The sequence below is a fragment of the Bidens hawaiensis genome, unplaced genomic scaffold (genome assembly GCF_021521415.1).
Source record: "Bidens hawaiensis isolate Kalapana, Puna unplaced genomic scaffold, B.hawaiensis_p1.1 tig00024421_1, whole genome shotgun sequence".
NCBI lineage: Eukaryota > Viridiplantae > Streptophyta > Magnoliopsida > Asterales > Asteraceae > Bidens > Bidens hawaiensis.
In genome coordinates, this window is record NW_027493846.1 from 149,454 (window position 1) to 169,148 (window position 19,695).

The following is a 19,695-nucleotide window of genomic DNA, read 5'->3' on the forward strand; positions in this document are numbered from 1 at the left end:
TTTAAAAGTAATAGAATAATGTTGAAACTTTATGTAATATTGTAGTTAAAAAAAATGAGTAAACTTAAAAAGTTGGTTTGTATTAGGTGACATATCCCTAGTAAAAAATTCATCACACTAAAGTTGATTAGAGTGTTAAAAGATTGTTAATTTTAACTTTAAGTATAAAGTTATATTTCAAAGCAAGACATTATAGTATTTATATTTACACGAAATAAAGGATGCTTTATCTTTTGGTTAGAAACTTAGATAAATAATAAGTCTTGTTGTTTTTATACGAAATAAAAAAAATACATATTATTTGATAAGCTCAAAAAACGGAATTGGCCTAGAATACTTGCATTATTGTTGTCAATGTGGCATTTAAGTTTTTAAATATGCCATTAATATAATTTTAGTTTGAAAGCATACATTTTTGTGGTGTTTTGTACAGCCAATTTATAGCATAACACTGATGTAATGAGTAGACAAATCTGGGAACATGCATGTTCTATACTTCTATTATTGAACACAAAAAATAAACTTGTTTCTTAAGGAAAGAACAATTTTATGAAGTTATTTTGTTATTTTCTTAAGTTATTACTTTCCTAATTAGGTTTACTAAAAAGTATACATAACTTGATATGTCACACAACCCATCCCATCCAATCCAACCAATTATCACTAATAACCTAATGTTGTTCCTACTTGAAAATGAATTTATATAGCAGAATATAGTAGAAAAGATATGTAAAATCATATTTAAAATTCACATACTTAGAATAGAAAGAAAACAAGCCACAGAAACAAGTGGACCAACAAACTTACAATCCCAGCTTTTCAAAAGCAAAAAAGATCAAAATCAATCACTAGACCGGGCTCATCTGCACACTGTTGCGGAACAGCGTCGGCCCACAGCGAAAACAAGGATTGACCCGCCGACCCAGGAATCAGAACACAGACAAACAAGACCTGGATGGTCATATAGATGCACGCTGATATTACTTTTTTATGCCTTTATATAATATCAGAAAAAAAAGTCTGCTTAAAAATAAAAGATTTGACAACAATTTGGCCATTTTATACCACGAAATCCTGCCACATGAGTCATAACATACACATTCATAAGTAATTACGAACCTCCTAAAAAAAACAAAGCGAGTGTTCAACAAAAAAATGCAGAATATGTACTGCAAAGTGGCACCCTGCACAAAATAAGACAATGGTCAAAAAATAAACAAAAGTGCAACAATTATGTATGCAAATGGAAGAAATGAGAATTAGGAAGATAATAGCACAGGGGTTATAAATAAACTATTAAGTCATGAGTTTATCAAAAATCAATTATTTTATAGTTATTTATTGAATCCAAGTGTAAGGTTTCTTACTTGGATTACTTTTTCATGAAAACTGAACCCATTTACTTAAACATGGGTTTTCTTTTACTAACAGCAAGAGCTCGAAAACCCAGGATGACCCTAGCAAATGGATCACCCTTCCGCCCGAAAAACAAAATGTGGTGACCCAGCTCACCCACAACTGGGAGAACCCCCGGCTCAACCCAAAACAATCTCCCATTAGGAAAATCACGGGGCTACCGCTGGACCAATTGGCCTTTTGGTAATATGGGTTGAATTTAGATTTTAACTTTAAACAGTCATACGGGTCAAGTTTAAAAAAAAAAAACTAAAAATATATTTATATTTATCAGGTTAAAAGTCACCCAAGGTGTAATTCAAAAGGCTTTAACATGCTAATTCAACTTGTTAAAACACATTTTATATTGATCTGATAGATTTTATTAAACGAGTCAAAGCTCAACTCGTGTGTAGCTTTTCAAACTCAGCTCGTTTATTTTTATTTAATTAATTATATAATTATAACGATATTTTTTATATTTAAAATTATAGTTTTATATATTTATAACTGTAATTTTCCTTTAATCAAAACTTTATAAACAATTACTATTATTTATATATATAAAATATGTCAAAAAATTAAAAAAATAATAGACTTGTGAGCCTACTTGAGTTTGATAAGTGAAGCTCGGGCTCGGGCTCAGGCTCGTTTAATAAACAAACTTATTTAGACTCGGGCTTGAGTTCGTTAAACCCCAAATTAATTCAAGCTTTTAGCAAGTCGATCCCGAGTAGCTCCGAAGCGCCTTGGCTCATTTTCATCCTTAATTTTATAATCATATTTAAAGTAGACAATAAAGTTGGCTCGTTTTGACACATATCAGATATTTTCAATTTTAAACATTAACTGGTTTTAGCCCATTATCCAACTTGCCCATTTTACCACCACTAATTTCTGTGTAAAGTGTAGAAGATCGTAAGTTTATTGTCTAGTGACTCGTATTTAGATGTTTATCATTCATTTAAATACAAAGCAAGAAGACGAGAGTAAACGTGTCGATTATACCTAAGAATCAGGTGACATGTCATCATCATCGTCGTCACCATCATCTCGGGGCTTCAGAGGCCCCTTCATAGAACCTTTATCCTCACCAAGAAGCTCACGAGTCGCTTTTTCTAAAAAATCCTGCGCAGCCGTCTTTACAGAAGTTTTATTAGATGAAAGATACTTCCTTCTTTTACTAGCATTTCCCTCTGCACGCGCTCGATTTGTACCCTCACGCCTACTAATTTCCCTCATGTTCTTCCTTTGATCTGTCAAATCATGCAAATTATAATTTGTTAAAACTATTAAACATATCACAAAAGTGGAAAACATGGTTTAAGGACAAAGGAGATAGTTACCAGGGGTAAGATCGGGCAATGAATGCTCAATGAAACGCGCTGCTGCTTGGTAGTTTAAGGTAGTTGATGGCCGCAAAGGTTCTGCATATAAGGAAATATAAGACAAGCTTCCAAACACTCCCTAAAATCAGTTACTCCAATTTTAATGTCACTAAAATCACATTTAAAGCACAGATCCAAACACCTCCTAAGACTGATTATTCAATTTCAAGTACTATCTCAGGCAGCATATAATTATGATTTTAAATTGTCAGCATTCAGTGTTAAGCTAAATCTCTTTCAAAACACGCAAACAAACACCCCCAAAGATGGATAAACCTTACCTTTACTCAAACTAATGCACTTATCCAGCTTATCCTGGTAGAGTTGTAATCTCTCCTACATTATCATCAACTCCAACATTAACCAAAACTTAAAAATCAAACAAATTCAGAAAAACCTTAAAAAAATAACCAGGGGTGCAAACGAGTGGAGTTACTTGAAACGAGCCAAGCCTTAATGAGCTGGGCCTCAAATAAGGTCCGTCTAGTTATCGAGCCTTGTATGGGAAGATAGGCTAGTGTATTTATAAGTTTGAACCCTTTTGAACTTGTATGTATTAGCATAAATCTCAGTCTGCATAGCTGAGCTTGAGCCGAGCTTAGAGTCAATAAGGTTTATTATTTTTTGTCAAAATATATAAGTAGGTAATAAACAAGCTAAGCTTAGGTTAAACTCGATAAGGGTTTCTCAAAATATATAAAAATAATTAAAATGTATGTAAGTAAGTAATTAATAAGAAAACAAGCTCAAGCTTGAAATCACGACTCAGAAACAAGCCGAGGTCGAGGTCTAGCTCGTAAGGCTCTTGTCTTTTACACCCCCTAAAATTAGAAAGAATGAAAAGAAAGAGAGGGTACAATTTCTGATCTGACAGGATGGTCATCTGGATCAACACCATTGCCTCACTTGAATACAAAACATTAATTAATTATTAATAATAAACAGAACAGAACAGAATAGAATATATATTTCACATTCTTATTCATTAAGTTTGGGCTAGCTAGGGCTATGTTTACATTATTACAAGACTTTGTTAGGGCATGTTTAGTTAATTCCGCTTTATAATCAGCAAGTACTCGGAACTCCAAGGATCGGTGGGGTGGGGTGGGGGTTATGAAGCGCTTTTATGTTACTCGGTAGGTTAATACTCATATATTGGCTGAATCGGTCAACATCGGCCTTGGAATCGGTCAACTCGGAACCACCAACATTGGCTGTCAAAGTTAATTAACAACCATCCTTGCCCCCACCCAAAAACGCCTAGTGTCCAATGCACGTTCCATTTGGGTTAAGATGGTCATGAGAGTTAGCCCATTACAATGCCCTTAGGTGATGGATATTGTCCATAAATTATGTCTTTTATATTATTGTCCCTAAATTCTATATGTTTTGCCCAATATCAATTCACCTCTTTAAAAAAGTTATTTACTAATTAAAAATGTTATTTAATAGAAAATGCATTTGGAATGAATTGGTTGGGTTGGTATAATAATGTAGAAAGTGTGAAGTATAAAAGGTTTTTCAAGAGAGTTTGTGTTTCAAAAGGAATTGGTTTAGTTGGTATATAGATAAAAAAAAAAATTATTATTTTATAAAGGTAGTCACAGAAGGGTGGAATTTTAAAATCTTTAGAAGTTGAGACACGGTATGTTAGGCTTAGCAAAACCGCACTTTACCACCTTTTTCCCAACCCCGATTGGGTGAGGTGGCATTCACCATGTTATGTCTTTGTTACATCACCACCTTTCCCGTTCGCGATTGTCACGCCCATCACCCTTGGTGCATTCCTATTCGAAACCTCCACCCTTGTCCATATAATTTATCTAAAAAATAATTTATTATTATAATTGTTCCATTTTTTAAAATCCTCAACACCCAGTTACCAATATTTATCTATATTTAATACAATAAGTCAATAATACCTTTTTTTTTTTTTTTCTTTTATTCTTTTTCTTCTTTTCTTATTATTTTTTTAAAATTTATAAAAGATAATGAGTGAAATTGACAATAAACATAAAGAACAATTTATGTATTTATGCCTAAAAAATATAAGGGAAGGGAGTGAATCACTAGTTAACTCCTATATTATTTATTCTAGAGAATTGGACATACTACAAAAACTAATGTAAACCTTATGCTTTCTTTAAATTATAGGGATGAGATATATAGATTTCTATGCACATGCTCTTTTGTATCCAATATCGTTATGACTTGATTTAATAGTACATGGACGTGTAAAGGGTGGTAACATGTATATGAGCATATATTATACATAGACGGAGAGAGGTACATCTAGGGATGACAATGTGACATGTTTGGGATAAACATACGTAATACAATATTATACCTAATTGTAAAACCATGTCTCATACTCATCAAGTATTTGTCAGATAATTATTCGTCGTGTACTAGGCATCCCTATAATTTATCTTTTAAGCATCAAATCCTTACTAATGGAGAAACATTCTGTGTTACAAAAATCTGTCTTCACATTTCAAATCGAAATATGAGCCTAACCTCGTTACATTGGTTTAAAAAGCCAAAAACATTTAGTTAGGCTTCAAAGGCCAACATACGATGCGAAAGCACGACACATTCGGTATTACAAAAAATACCAATAAATAATTTCGAGTCGACGTTACTTAAAACAAACAAGACAACTCCTTCTTTACATTCAGACGGAAACCAAAATACGAAACAAGCTAGAAATAGACAACTACAAAGTCGGAATAGTTTTTTGGCAGTCTCATTTATACCAGCATATATACAATGTAGTATATTACACACACAAAACACTAAAGTTTAATATTTTTTTTTTAACACTGATTTAGTTTGATTCAATTGTAGCAGTATTGTGTTTATCATCTACATCTTGTGCAGAAGCAAGTGACTGAATTGGCTTCTTGAACTGCACCAAAATCATGGTCATATTGTCACATCCATCGCCTGCAGATGTTGATGGTGCCAAGCATTTATCAAACACTCTTTCGCATATTGTTGAAAGTTTGCTTTCCTGTACAAGGTTTAAGCATTAGGAATACCAGTTAAGAACTAAAACAATGTTTGCAATGGGAATAGGGATGTAATTGAAAAAAAAGTTTGGTAAACTGTCTGACAAGTAGTTCATTTATGTCCGTTTATATATTAAATGAATGAACATCAACAAGATTTTATGGAAGTAGTAAATGAAAATGTAACATGAGATATTTCACACTTACAGATTTCAATTGTTCATGAATGAAATCCACTAATTGTTGGCTTGACATGCAATCCCTGGAATTATGGAAGTAAATAATTTATAGCAATGATCCAAGAGTAAAAAAATGAAAAATAAAAATAAAAATTGGATGGCGCATCAATAACGCCACAACATATAAAAATCAACTGAGTTGTGGAGTCAATCTTTCTTAATTTTGTAATTACATAATTATAAATTAGGTTATGAATTTCTGACGCCACACAAACCTGACAAGAATTTCGCAAATTTGGGTTTAGTCTAATTGTCTAAACAGGTTCAGGTCGTACCCACGCAACCACATTTAACTAAACAGTCGTGTTCGAGTCACCTGTTTATTTTTTAAATTGTTTAAAAAACATGTATTTTATGTCTAGTTAGGTACTCTATGCCAAAATTTAAAAGATAGGACAGTTTTTATAGTTTAGGCGTCACTTTTACATACGTATGTATTTTATGTTGTAAATTTGTAAATTTAGATTACTACTATGCGAAAAGAAAATTTTAATTAATTTTGAGTTAAACTGTCCATGTTCATGTCAGCCTATGAATAAACCTGTCACTTTCACACACTTTCGGGGTTTCCGCGAATACGACCCATTTTAACACCCGTAAATTAAAAACCATGGAGAAAGGAAAGACTACATACCATATACCATCACATGCCAGCACAACAAATTCATCATCCTCACATAGCTCAACCTAAACAATTAAGCAAAGTAAACGATTAGTTTATGCTTGTTAAAGATCGTTAAAAATCTCACTTTCTAGAAGGTGCAATAGACTTACAATATTGACATCAGGATTAGCAGTTACTATCTGCTTTTCAGCAGACAAAAACTTGTTCTGCTTAAATTCCATATCACCTGCACAACCAAAATCATAATATTAATATAACACTAAACAAAATAAAGCAAAACCATCCCATGAACAAATAAATAGATTACTTATAGCCCTTGTAAGATTCAGACTACCATTAACTCGTCCTGCATGAATAAACCCACCCGCTTTTAGTATCCTCTCCCTCTCAACCTCGAGCACTGGCTTATGATCTCTAGAAAGATTGTAAGCCTGAAAAAATATAAACCAAAATAGTTTATTTTTTTAATATTTAAATCTACTACACAAAAGGGAGAATAAATTATTTGATTAACACTACCTCGCCTTTTCTGGAAATAACACAACGAGAATCACCAGCATTTGCAACAACGAGTTGATTGTTCCTCATGATTGCAACACACGCTGTGCATCCAGATGTGGGTCCCGTGAAATCAGAATGAGGACCCTGCAACGAATCAAAGAGCTCAATGATATATAAAACTATAAACAATTTTCAACCAAAAATATTAAAAAAAAGTACCTCCTCAAAAGCCCAGTCATCAACCTTATTACTTGCTTCTCCACCTCGTGGAGACCAAATAAGACCCTCGATAACGCCTGTGAATTTGTTTAATTTGTCTCCTAAAACGGATAATTCTCTCCACCCTCTTTGCCCACGCATCATATCATCCATTCTGCGCCACATATGCAAAATTATAAATATTTTTTTTATCAATTTACAGCATATACATAGACAAGTGTTTGTTTCAGAACCAATAATATGTTGAAAACCGCACGATTCATTTGTACCTATGGCTTTGAATGCATTTGCATCATCTCATCCTCTCTCACCGCTTTTGATTATCTTTTATACACTATGTATAAATGCATTATGCAGTTCGCATGGTTCTCAACATAGTATGTTGTATGTTCTTAAGCAAACGCCCCTCTATATGTGCGTGTAGGGCGCATCTTTTCAGAACTATATTGAGAACCGCAAAAGATGTGTAGATGTCACTTCAACAAAAAAGAAATGGAAAACAGATGTTAATTTATCTCTTCCCACCCTGTTCTTTGATTTTATCTCCTCTCTCCTGAATTTTTTTTAAAAATATATAAAAAAAGGTGCACATAGATGTACATATAGTGTAGATGCAAATATGATTTAGATAAAAAAGAAACTATCAATATTATATTTTTTTTATCTTAAAAACTATTGAAATCTACATGCCTTCTAGTCCAACTTATATAATAAATAGTCTAAGATTTAATACAGTTCTCGCAGTTCTCAACATATTACTGGTTCTTGAGTGAAACTGTCAAGAAATTTGAAGAGATTTTATAACCTGATAAATGCCTTTTGTACAGAGGTTTCAATATCACCCGTAGAATACGCCTCATGCTTGAGCACTTGCTGGTGAAGATACTTTGCACAAAACTTAGCAACAACTTTACCTAAAGAAAACATTCAAATTGAAACTTGTATACACATTTCACTTATCTAAAACATAACTAAGATAACATGTGTACCAAACAACTTATAATCCAACACAAAAACTTGAAAATATCACACCTCCATGGCCATCATATACACCAAAGAAATAGGTAGTGGGGTCCAGATCCGGAAGTGCCGCATGCTACAAACACAACAAAAAAAAAAGTTAAGTTGAAACATATTGAAAACAAGCACACTTTATAAATGTTGAAGTTGGTATCTACTCACGGCATCTTCCATTGTTGCACGCCATCCTTGCATCGATGATAAACCGTATCTGACCCGTCCATTCTCACCGTCTTCAGAAAGCTTGTCTGTTTTGGGAGTGCTAAGGTATGTACCCATATTTTACCTGAAATCACAATAACAAAAGATCCTTAATTCAGCATAAAAAATGTTCATATGGATATATGAATTGTAGCATTAAATCGAGTTGAATCGAACCAAACCAAACTAAAGTATTAATCTTGCTAACTTGTTTGTTTTTCTTTGTATAGATATTAACTGCCCAATATAATAAAAGATCCATACTTTATGTTTCAAGAACAAGATCCAGCAAATACCCATATCCCAAAATTCAAAACCCCAAATTTCCCATCAAATTCACATCCAAAATCCAAAGAAGATCCATTGAACATTAAGTATATGATTAAAACAAGACTGTATAGTAATTAGAGATTAACTTACTCAAAGTGCAGTAAGAAAATGGGGATAACGAAATGAAAGAGAGTAAAGAAACAAGTGTAATGTAATGGTTTATTAGTAGAACTGGAATTGGATTGGCATGTGATGACAGATTTGTAGTTGTAGTTATCCTCCATGGAACAACAAAAAGGAAAGAAAACAAGACAATTAGCTAGCTTGTTTTGGGTTAACTTTGACTTGGGGTCAAAAGTCAAAACTATAATATCAATACCTCGTGCCATGGCTGCAGCTGAGTTAAGCCATCAAAACCCAACCACTACTTTTTTCTTTTTTTATTTTAAGGTTGATGCTCAATATTTATGTAGCGTTTGGTATGTAAGAATGGAGGATGGAATGGAATGGCCCATTGTGAGGTAATTGAGAAAAGTGTATTTGGTTGATCAAATGAATGAAATGACCCATTACGTAGTCCATTTCATTCCCTCTAACATACCCCAATTCCATTCCCTCCATACCCCATGTTTTTTTTTTCATTTCATTCCCTCCTTCACCCTACATCACCTCCACCACCCTCCCACCACCACCTACCATCGCTGCCACCTGCCACCAACCACCACCATCGCCGTCCACCTCCGCCACCACCCACCTCCACCAACCATCGCCATCAGTGCCAGCACCGCCAGCCGCCCACCGTCACTGTTTTCCACCACCGCCGCCACTGCCACCAACCACCACCATCGCCGTCCACCACCATCGCCATCAATGCCAACCACCCGCCACATCCATCAACCATCGCCCCACCATCACACCCGCCGCCCACCACCACCTCCGCGGTTACCGCCACCACCCAACCCACCTCCACCCCTCTACCACCACCCACCTCTAACCACCATTATCTCGTTGCCCACCGCCAACTATCATCACCGCCCACCAATGCACGACCGCCACCTACCTCCCACCACCACCATCCGCTACCGCCCACCAATGCACGACCGCCACCTACCTCCCACCACCACCACTCACTACCATTTTAATTTTATTTATTTCTTTTTTTTAACCTACCAAATAATGCAAAGTAATGATTCATTTCATTCTCATATGGTAACCAAACATTTCAATGGAATGGTAATAACTCATTTCATTCCTTTGTCCATTCCATTACCACGTTCATTCTATTTCGTCGTTCATTCCATTACCTCATACCAAACAGACCCTTAGTGCTTTAGACCATTTGTTAATGAGCTATTGATGAAATGATAAAAAGAAAGAGATATGGTGTTTTATATGACCCATGTTAGATTCATGCCCCGTCATTTAGTTTCAGCGACACATAATGATAATCGGAGACTAGCCGAGTAGACGACGATCATTAGCTCAATCCTTGAACTGAACACGTTTTATCTTATCGCACTCTCGTGTCTTCAGGCGAGTGGTCACAGACGTTGATATTAGGTGAGGGTTTTCCCCGGTTCGGATGTGAGTGTATCCCAATTTGGTGAAGGATTTGTTGGCCATTAAAAAAAATGAACCATACTAATTTGGTTTGAACATAGCAGATAAGATAAGAGAGTGGAGATTGAGATGGTTTGGACATGTAAAGAGAAGACAGGCGACGAATCCTGTTAGATCCGTAGAAAACATTACTATAGAGGGGAGGAGGGTAGAGGACGACCGAAATTGACTTGGGATGAGTGGATTAGGCATGATTTGATAGACCTAAACCTCTCCAAGGACATGGTTGAGGATAGGAATTCGTGGAGAAGTAGAATTAAAGTTAAGGATTTTTAGAGAGAATTGAATACCTTAGGGCTTAGACTTAACTTATTTAGGTCACATACCATAATGGTATTTCCCTTACATATATTATTATTATTATAATTATTATTAGCTTTTATATAGCTGTTAAACTGTGATCTTATTATTAATATTATTATTATTAATAGTAGTTTTTATATAACTGTTAAACTTTGATTTCCTTTATTTTGCTTCATACACATGTACTTAGAGCCGAGGGTCTCTCTGGAAGCCACCTCTTTATTCCTTTGGATAGAGGTACGGTGTGCCTACATCCCACCCTCCCCAGACCCTACTTATAGCTTTGCTGTCGGTGGGATTTTACTGGGCATGATTGATTGATTGATTGACAAATTTGGTTTAAAAATTGATGATCAAATTGCGATAAAGAATGAAGATGAAGATTAAACATGTATCTTATAAGCACATAAGATTTGTACAGACCAGGTACGAAAACTATCAGTCTCGTCTCCTTGAAACAAATGTTTCTCAAATGCGTCTTGGGAGACGAACCCGATAAAAAAACATAAAAATACCGTCCAGGAAGACTGCTTTTGATCAGAATATTTAAAGAAAAAATATGGACGGCTCCCTCGACTTTTTAAACTTTTTGACCCGATTTGACAACATCTTTACACGTGATAGATTTTAATTAGTCTAGAAATCTTGTCAGAACGTTACCCAAAGTGTTGCCACTGTCCAAATTTTTTGGTCCATTTTTGGAATATTGAATATTAGTTGGTCATTTGACTCATTTTCCATTTTCTCTCTCTTCAAACGATCCATTTTGAGAGTATGTGTTGAACATACGTCAGGTAATAATCCGTCAGGAATCGGATATATATGTTAGCTTGTTAAAAATTAACAATGAGAATTTTAAAATATATTTCTTATTATTTTATTATTTATATAAATTTATTACCTGCAAAATTTAGAATATAAAAATAAAATTTAATGGATTAGTTGATTACTTTGTTATAAACATCGGTGAATATTTGAGTAATATGGGATTTAGATAAAGATTTTTAACCACTCTGGGTTTGAGTTTATTTTTTGAGAGACGTAATTCGTATAATATGAGATTTTAGATAATATTAGAAGTTATAAAGTATTTGGAGTTAAAAACATTTAGTAATCAAAGCACGTAAGTTGTGTTATTGTCTTATTGACGAGTTGATGTACCTTGGCTAGAGCATCCACTCAGCATATCAATTAGGGATGAGATCGGGATCATATCCGTACCTATACTCGTACCTGTACCCGAAAGTACTCGTACCTAAAATCAGTAAATCTTGGTACCCATACCCGTACCCGAATTATATGGTACGGGTACATGTACTTTGGGTATGGTACTCGCTTTGTACCTCTTTGTTCTTTTTTAAAAAAAAATCTCCACTAAACTAGGTATCGGTAACGGTACGATACCGAAAATCAATTATCTATAATACCAAAACCGTAATACCGCAACCAAAACATAATACCAAAACTAAAAATGAAACAAATCAGCCATAATATAAAATTCATTCTCTTTTCATTTTCTTAGTTTATTGTTTCCTTAATTTCTATATAAAAACAAGAGAGAAAGTTAATACATATTATTTAATTATATACACAATTTACACATACATGAAATAAAAATATACGAATACACAATATATGAATATACACATATAAATTGAGAATGAACTTATTCAACTAATATATATATATATTATGTTTTGAAAATCTCTCTTGAAAGTAAAGTCATAAGTGTTGGAAACCTAATAAAAGCCCCTACATATTTAAACGGGTACCCGTACCCGTACCCGTTATACCCGTACCTGTACCTATAATCAGTAAATTTGCGTACCCATACCCGTACCCAATAGACACGTACGGGTACGGGTACAGGTACAAGTACGGGTACGGGTATTTAGAAAAAAAAGCTCATCCCTAACATCAATTGTATTCTATTACATCAATTATCATTTTTTGAGTAGGGTTCAGCGTGTCGTACACGGAACCTCTTCAGCTCCTAGATCCCAAAGCTTCGTTTTTAGCAGGATTGACTTTGCTATTCAAAAGGGGGTTGCGACGCAGCTTGTTGCCCGTTTGCCTGCCACTTTATTGTAATCGTTTTATAGTAATTTATCAAGTCCCGGATCGATAAACAAACACGAATAAACGACTAACTCTCGTTTATATTAATCCGAAAATATGACTCAAAAAACTGATTACAATATCTATCAAACCCTAACTCGGTTTGACTCTTGATGAACCCTAACTCGGTTACGTCTCGTCTGTGTCTTTATGTCACAGCCCCCGACCCCTATACCCTGGGAGGGAAGCCGTGAACATTGATTGGTGGTATCGGTGTTTATTAAATTATTTTGCAGCGGAAATTTTCATCAGAACCGTAGTTAGGAAAAATGATCAGAGTTATAAAAACACCATGGTTATTATTATGATAAACCGAGAATTTAATCCCTTTTGATACAAACATAAGTTTTATAGGGTTAAACCTTAATTTACAAAATACGTTTATTTATTCTGGTGACAAGCCACTTATTTAAGCTGGAAGCCCGCAGGCATCATTCCTTTGCCTCTAACAAGTCACCTGAAGCATGTTTAAAATATTTGATCAGCAAGAAATACTGGTCAGTACATTCATTTGTAAATGACACATTTTACAGTTACAACATTAAGATGTTTTTAAATCTGCCTGCTTACAAATTACCGAAAGGTACTTGTCACTCGACCGTACCTATGACTGTGGTCATATTACTTATTGGCTAACACTTGTCCAATAAGTAACGTGTAATAGCCCAGTAGGCAAACCTTGTATACAAAACCCCACAATACCAGTAGTAACCATCCCGTAAGTCTACAGAGACTTAATCACTGTAATGTATTTAAAATACTTTAAAAATATATTTGAAAACATTTAGACCATTTGCCATGAGTTTTATAGGTTTTGAAATCATCATTACAATGTCGAAAAAATAGTTGTCTCACGCAAAGGTGAGTGATACCAAAAACTCGAATGACTCACCTTGCAAGTTTACAATTAAAGAACACCTCCTGATATTAAGCACCTAGGATAAACACATGTAGTATAACTAGATTAGTATAAAACCAATAATCATAACGATAATCACGAGAGTAGAAACTTTACACGATGGCACAATGTCATACCTTAACAGGTAGAGCTTTTGGATTTGTGTATATTTCTTTCGATCGGATAGGATATCGTTGCAATAACTCGGTATTATACTATTAATATATATCTTAATATATGTGTGTATATTCAGAGAGAAAGAAAGTTTTGAGCGAAGAATGAATGTCTCAAGTTCAATCTATTTATAGCTGATTTTGGACCTCGTCGCGGTACGCGATGGCCATAGGCAAAGGCGTCGCGTATCGCGAAGCATCTTATAGCCTTGCCTAGTCAGCCCTAGACCTGCCACGTGGCAGGCTACATGTCTCATCTGCGTAACATCCACGTCACGGTACGCGATGGGTAGTCTAAACCCGTCGCGTATCGCGATGGAAGGATTTTTTAAAAATCTTAAATTCCAACAAAAATACTAAGGCTGCCCTGCGAGCGTGCAAAGTGCGCCATCAAAGCGCCACATTGCGCCCATCGCACTTCGCCTGAGCCCGTGCCCATGCGCGTACGCTTTCGGGTGCTTCGCACCCTCCGCTAGGACCACTGGGTGTGATATGTCTTATAAGAACATTAACATAGAAATTTTCTTTCTTATAAAGAGCTCAATAGTTTTATCATCTAGCGATGTGGGACAAGAAACTTACTTTCCTATTTATACTATGGTGGAAGCTTCCCTTTTCTTTCCTCCACCAATGTGGGATGAGATTTTCTTCACTTAGTTCTTTATTTTTTTTATCTTTGATTTGTTTTATGGTTTGTTATACTTTATGGTTTGTTATACTTTAGATGAACCTAACTCGGTTGCACCTCACACCACACTCTATAATGTCTAACCATTACTTGGTTTATATTGACTAACCTAACTTGACATCCAAGACATTACCTATTATAATTACAATACAATTAGGAAACATATTATAATTAGGAAATATAACCAACTATGAATAGCTTGCCAACATTGGTCCCTCACGTTCACCGTCTTGTGACTTGGTGTCCGAAATTACTTCCAACAATCACCCCTTAATTTCTGACTCAAAATAGGTGTATCTTTGTCTCCAAACTTGTTTTCTTCACATGTCTGATTCGAACTACGATCTTGACCTTCTCGGTTTTCACAACCATCTTGGCATTGATCTCCCCGGAACTTTTCTTGATCCATAGATGTGTTCTTCGGCTCCCCCGAACTCGACCACCTCTGTGACCCTGTCCACGACCATTCACTCAGTCGTATGAACTTGCATAACTCCTTTGGCTGCATCCCGATCATCTAATCGAGCGAACATCAATCTTTCTTGATCATCTTTTGTTCCCGAATCAAAACACAAGTACATCACTCAAATCAAAATCTTGGTCAAAACATAGCTCGTTTAACCTGTTTAAAAACAAACCTTGAATTGAACTTGGAATTGGTTGTCAACACCAAAATAACCCCTTGACTTTTGTGTTTCTTATAGATGAAAATTTCCGTAGCATGTGCAGACCCCCACTTCAATAGATAACATACAAATAATGTTTACTTTGTACTTTGTAGTTTGCACCAAAACGAAAACCTTCACTTCAAGAAAACGATTGCCACCGCCAAACAACCTTTGACTTTTGAGATACCTTTTGTGCGTTCTTTTATCACAAAAAAACGTGATCCCGACGAACAGAAAAGATCAGCGTTCCGGTCACCAAATATCAGCCCGTCACCGACCCTTGTCTCGATCGTTGACCGATTATCGATTTCTTGAACTTGGCTCTGATACCAATTCAAGTCCCGGATCGATAAACAAACACGAATAAACGACTAACTCTCGTTTATATTAATCAGAAAATATGACTCAAAAAACTGATTACAATATCTATCAAACCCTAACTCGGTTTGACTATTAATGAACCCTAACTCGGTTACATCTAGATGAACCCTAACTCGGTTACATCTCGTGTGTGTCTCTGAATGAACCCTAACTCGGTTTCACCTCACACCACACTCTATAATGTCTAACCATTACTTGGTTTATATAGACTAACCTAACTTGCTAGCCAAGACATCACCTATTATAATTACAATACAATTAGGAAACATATTATAATTAGGAAATATAACCAACTATGGCCAGCTTGCCAACATTGGTCCCTCAAGTTCACCGACTTGTGACTTGGTGTCCGAAATTACTTCCAACAATCACCCCCTAATTTCTGACTCAAAATAGGTGTATCTTTGTCTCCAAACTTGTTTTCTTCACATGTCTGATTCGAACCACGATCTTGACTTTCTCGGTTTTCACAACCATCTTGGCATTGATCTCCCCGAAACTTTTCTTGATCCATAGATGTGTTCTTCGGCTCCCCCGAACTCGACCACCTCTGTGACCCTGTCCACGACCATTCACTCAGTCGTATGAACTTGCATAACCACTCCTTTGGCTGCAATCCCGATCATCTAATCGAGCGAACATCAATCTTTCTTGATCATCTTTTGTTCCCGAATCAAAACACAAGTACATCACTCAAATCAAAATCTTGGTCAAAACATAGCTCGTTTAACCTGTTTAAAAACAAACCTTGAATTGAACTTGGAATTGGTTGTCAACACCAAAATAACCCCTTGACTTTTGTGTTTCTTATAGATGAAAATTTCCGTAGCATGTGCAGACCCCCACTTCAATAGATAACCTACAAATTATGTTTACTTTGTACTTTGTAGTTTGCACCAAAACGAAAACCTTCACTTCAAGAAAACGATTGCCACCGCCAAACAACCTTTGACTTTTGAGATACTGTTGCCCAAGATAAAAGAAAGAATGATCGATCAAAGAAAATAACACGATAACAATTTGCAAAAGTTATGAAATCTTTATTGATGTTGAAGGTATATATAGACGTACATACCTGTTGATCTTAATACTAATTAAAACTTCAATCCTTCTACAATACATAAATATTAAAACTCACTAAAACATACCATGACATATTTACATAACTAACCCTAGACTCTAATTTGGAGGGATTAAATCTAACATTCACCCCCTTAATCACGAACAAGTAAGTCTTCAACACCGAGCAGTTTCCTCATTGTAGAAAACTTTATCCTTGCCAATGCTTTTGTTAAGATGTCTGCTCTTTGAAGTTCTCCACTTATATGTTCAACCGTGATGTAATTGTCTTCGACACATTCCCTTATGAAATGATAACAGGTGTCAATGTGTTTACTTCTTCCATGAAACACCGGGTTCTTCATCAGCGCGATAGCGGATATGTTGTCGACATTTATCGTAATCTTTTCTTCTTTCCATTCGGTGAGTTCACTTAGTAGTCTCTTTAGCCATAGTGCTTGACATGCTGCAGTCGTTACAGCCATGAATTCGGATTCACATGAAGAGAGTGCCACAGTTTGTTGCTTTTATGTGCACCAAGTTATGGGAGAATTCCCAAAATAGAACACTATCCCCGTAGTGCCTTTTCCTTCTTCAGTATTAACACCATTGTAAGTCCCGAATCTGGATCACTACAATTATGATATCAATATGACAAGTATTGGTGCGGAATACCAATACTTGGTGATTCAAGAACACGAGTAAAACAATAATGATAACACGGTATAGCTTTAAAACACACGTATATTAGATACGTCGGGTGCTTAAGCACTTACAATACACAATGCCAAAAAAACAAGTGAATGAACAACCTCTACTCTATACATGACCTCGACTATATATAGAGAAACCAAAAGCTAGCCCAAACACACCAAAAGCCCACCGAGAACAACAACATGTTCTCGGTTTACATATTAACCCATAGCCCAAGCCCAAACATGTAAACTAAGTACAACCCACATAAACTAGGCCCAACAATCTCCCCCTTGGTTTGTAGCTTTGTCTTCAATCATGCTCCATGTAATCTATATCAGCATCATTCAATCCTCCCGCCCAAAACTTACATCTGATGATAGAGGCGACCATAACTGTGTATTATTTAGCGGCTGCTTCAAAAAGTGGATCAGCTACAATCTGGAACATGCTGAGTGTCTTGATATCCTTCTCTCCAAATTTCAACAAATCCTTAGGATCAACGAATCGGTATTGACCTTTTCCCTTTTGTAGCTTGATAATAACCGTGGCTGTAAAAGAATCATAGAACCAGAACCTCATGTTCTCCAAAGTGCCATCAGGAATGGCATCTGGTACAGGAATATAAGTAGCTTTCTTTGTGAGAGGCCACATTACATTCACCATTGTTTTCCCGGTCTTTGGATCCAAGACTCCTTTGGCTTTCTTTAAAAATGATTCTGCAGTTGTCATGTTTGGAAAGCCTCGATCAACCTCACGTCTTAGAAAATTCCAGAAATCTAGACCACGCTTGTCATTAGTTGGGTTGGTGAATGGAGAGTTAATCAGGTCACTAAGATCCACTTTGGTCCAGGAGCCAAAGTCTTTCATCTTCTTGTAGTACTCAGTTATTCCCGACTTTCTCTTTACCCACCACATATTCTTATTCGCGTCAAAACCCCATGATAGAACTCCCGATCGATCACCATTTTTATCAGAGAACCCCTTTTGAAGCGTAACGACGAACCTGTCTGGGTGATCCGATGATTCAACATTCTGATTCGAGTTCTTCATCACCAACAGTTTCTTCTTTCCTTTTTCAAGTAATTTCTTCTGAATTCTGTCTGATTTCTCTTTGGTGATTGGGGGTGCATCCATGTATTGCTTTAGTGACTTTGACTCATGAATGTTGTCGGCTGAACGAATAGGAGAGTCTTTGTCTTGATCAACAATGGGAGTTTGATGTACCACATCATCATTGCTTTTAAATTCATCTCCAAATTTTTGAAATAACTTATGTTGAAGATCAAGATACATTCTTGTTAAACCTCCCATACCAGGCTGCAACTCTTTAATCTTGGAATCCTTGTCTGAGTTGCTTGCTTCAAGTTCCTGAATACGAACATATTTAACTATCGAATCTTGTTCGAGTTCAAAGACTCGACGTTGCAGTGCTTGAATGTCTACAGGGGCATTCTCAAGAACCACACCTTTACCCTTGTTCTGAAAATAACTCTCTTGCATGGCAAGGATTTGAGCAACCTTTCTTGATGTACCTGGACTTGACTGACCCTGAACGGCTGGGCCAGACGAACCAGAGGGAATATTTGTAGTGTCGGTGTATGGAATGTCTGTATCAAAGTCAAATTCACTAACGAACTCACTGGACAACAAATATTGAAATGATGGCTCAGCAGTAGATGTATCTGGTTCAGCTTGTGTTTCTGGAGCATGTGACTCTGGTTGAGCAGTTTGTTGTTGTGGGCTGGCGTTGTTGTTGGTGTTGGTGTTGGTGTAGCGGTGGTTGTTTCGGCTTCACTATCCAACTCGCTAGATCTCGGATCAACCATTTTTCGTTTGCGATGGATGAGATCAGCAGTTGGTTCTTCACTATCGTCTTCCTCAATGTTTTCAGTAACTGTCTGAGGAGGTTTCAGCGCAGTTGACTGAAATAAAGCTTTGGCAGCTTCAAGAGCTCTTAACTTTTCAGCATCAGTAAGAGTGACTGTCTGATGGTGTTCTTCTTTATCTTCTTCGTCATCAGAGATTTCAAACGTTGCAGCACGTGGTTGAGCTGGTGCCACGTGCTCGTCAGCAACCTGAGCTATGACAGGCTCAGCTTCAGTCTCAGCAAATCGTCCGAATTTCACCAGAGCATTTAAGCCCCGCTATACCACTTTGACCCCCTTCCTGGATTGTTTCATCAACCCAAAGGTGTTGGGTCCCATTGACTTCATGTCCAAAAT

The 19,695-nt window shown here is 36.2% G+C and overlaps 2 protein-coding genes across 2 annotated transcripts; both read right to left on the bottom strand.

The window, feature by feature from the left end:
- Positions 1-993: 993 nt before the first annotated feature.
- LOC143569216 (uncharacterized) lies at positions 994-3,678 on the bottom strand. The gene is made up of 5 exons (XM_077055184.1): positions 3,641-3,678; positions 3,065-3,119; positions 2,742-2,822; positions 2,404-2,651; positions 994-1,184 (listed from the first exon to the last, which is right to left on the bottom strand). Exon 4 carries the CDS (start codon positions 2,635-2,637, stop codon positions 2,404-2,406), a length of 234 nt encoding a protein of 77 aa, XP_076911299.1. The 5' UTR covers positions 2,638-2,651; positions 2,742-2,822; positions 3,065-3,119; positions 3,641-3,678; the 3' UTR covers positions 994-1,184.
- Positions 3,679-5,435: 1,757 nt separating this feature from the next.
- On the bottom strand, positions 5,436-8,690 carry LOC143569217 (putative protein phosphatase 2C 21). The gene is made up of 10 exons (XM_077055185.1): positions 8,561-8,690; positions 8,411-8,474; positions 8,184-8,292; positions 7,379-7,532; positions 7,178-7,303; positions 6,966-7,089; positions 6,808-6,884; positions 6,668-6,720; positions 6,002-6,056; positions 5,436-5,796 (listed from the first exon to the last, which is right to left on the bottom strand). The coding sequence occupies exons 1-10, from the start codon at positions 8,675-8,677 to the stop codon at positions 5,611-5,613; spliced, it is 1,065 nt and encodes a 354-aa protein (XP_076911300.1). The 5' UTR covers positions 8,678-8,690; the 3' UTR covers positions 5,436-5,610.
- Between the last annotated feature and the right edge of the window lie 11,005 nt (positions 8,691-19,695).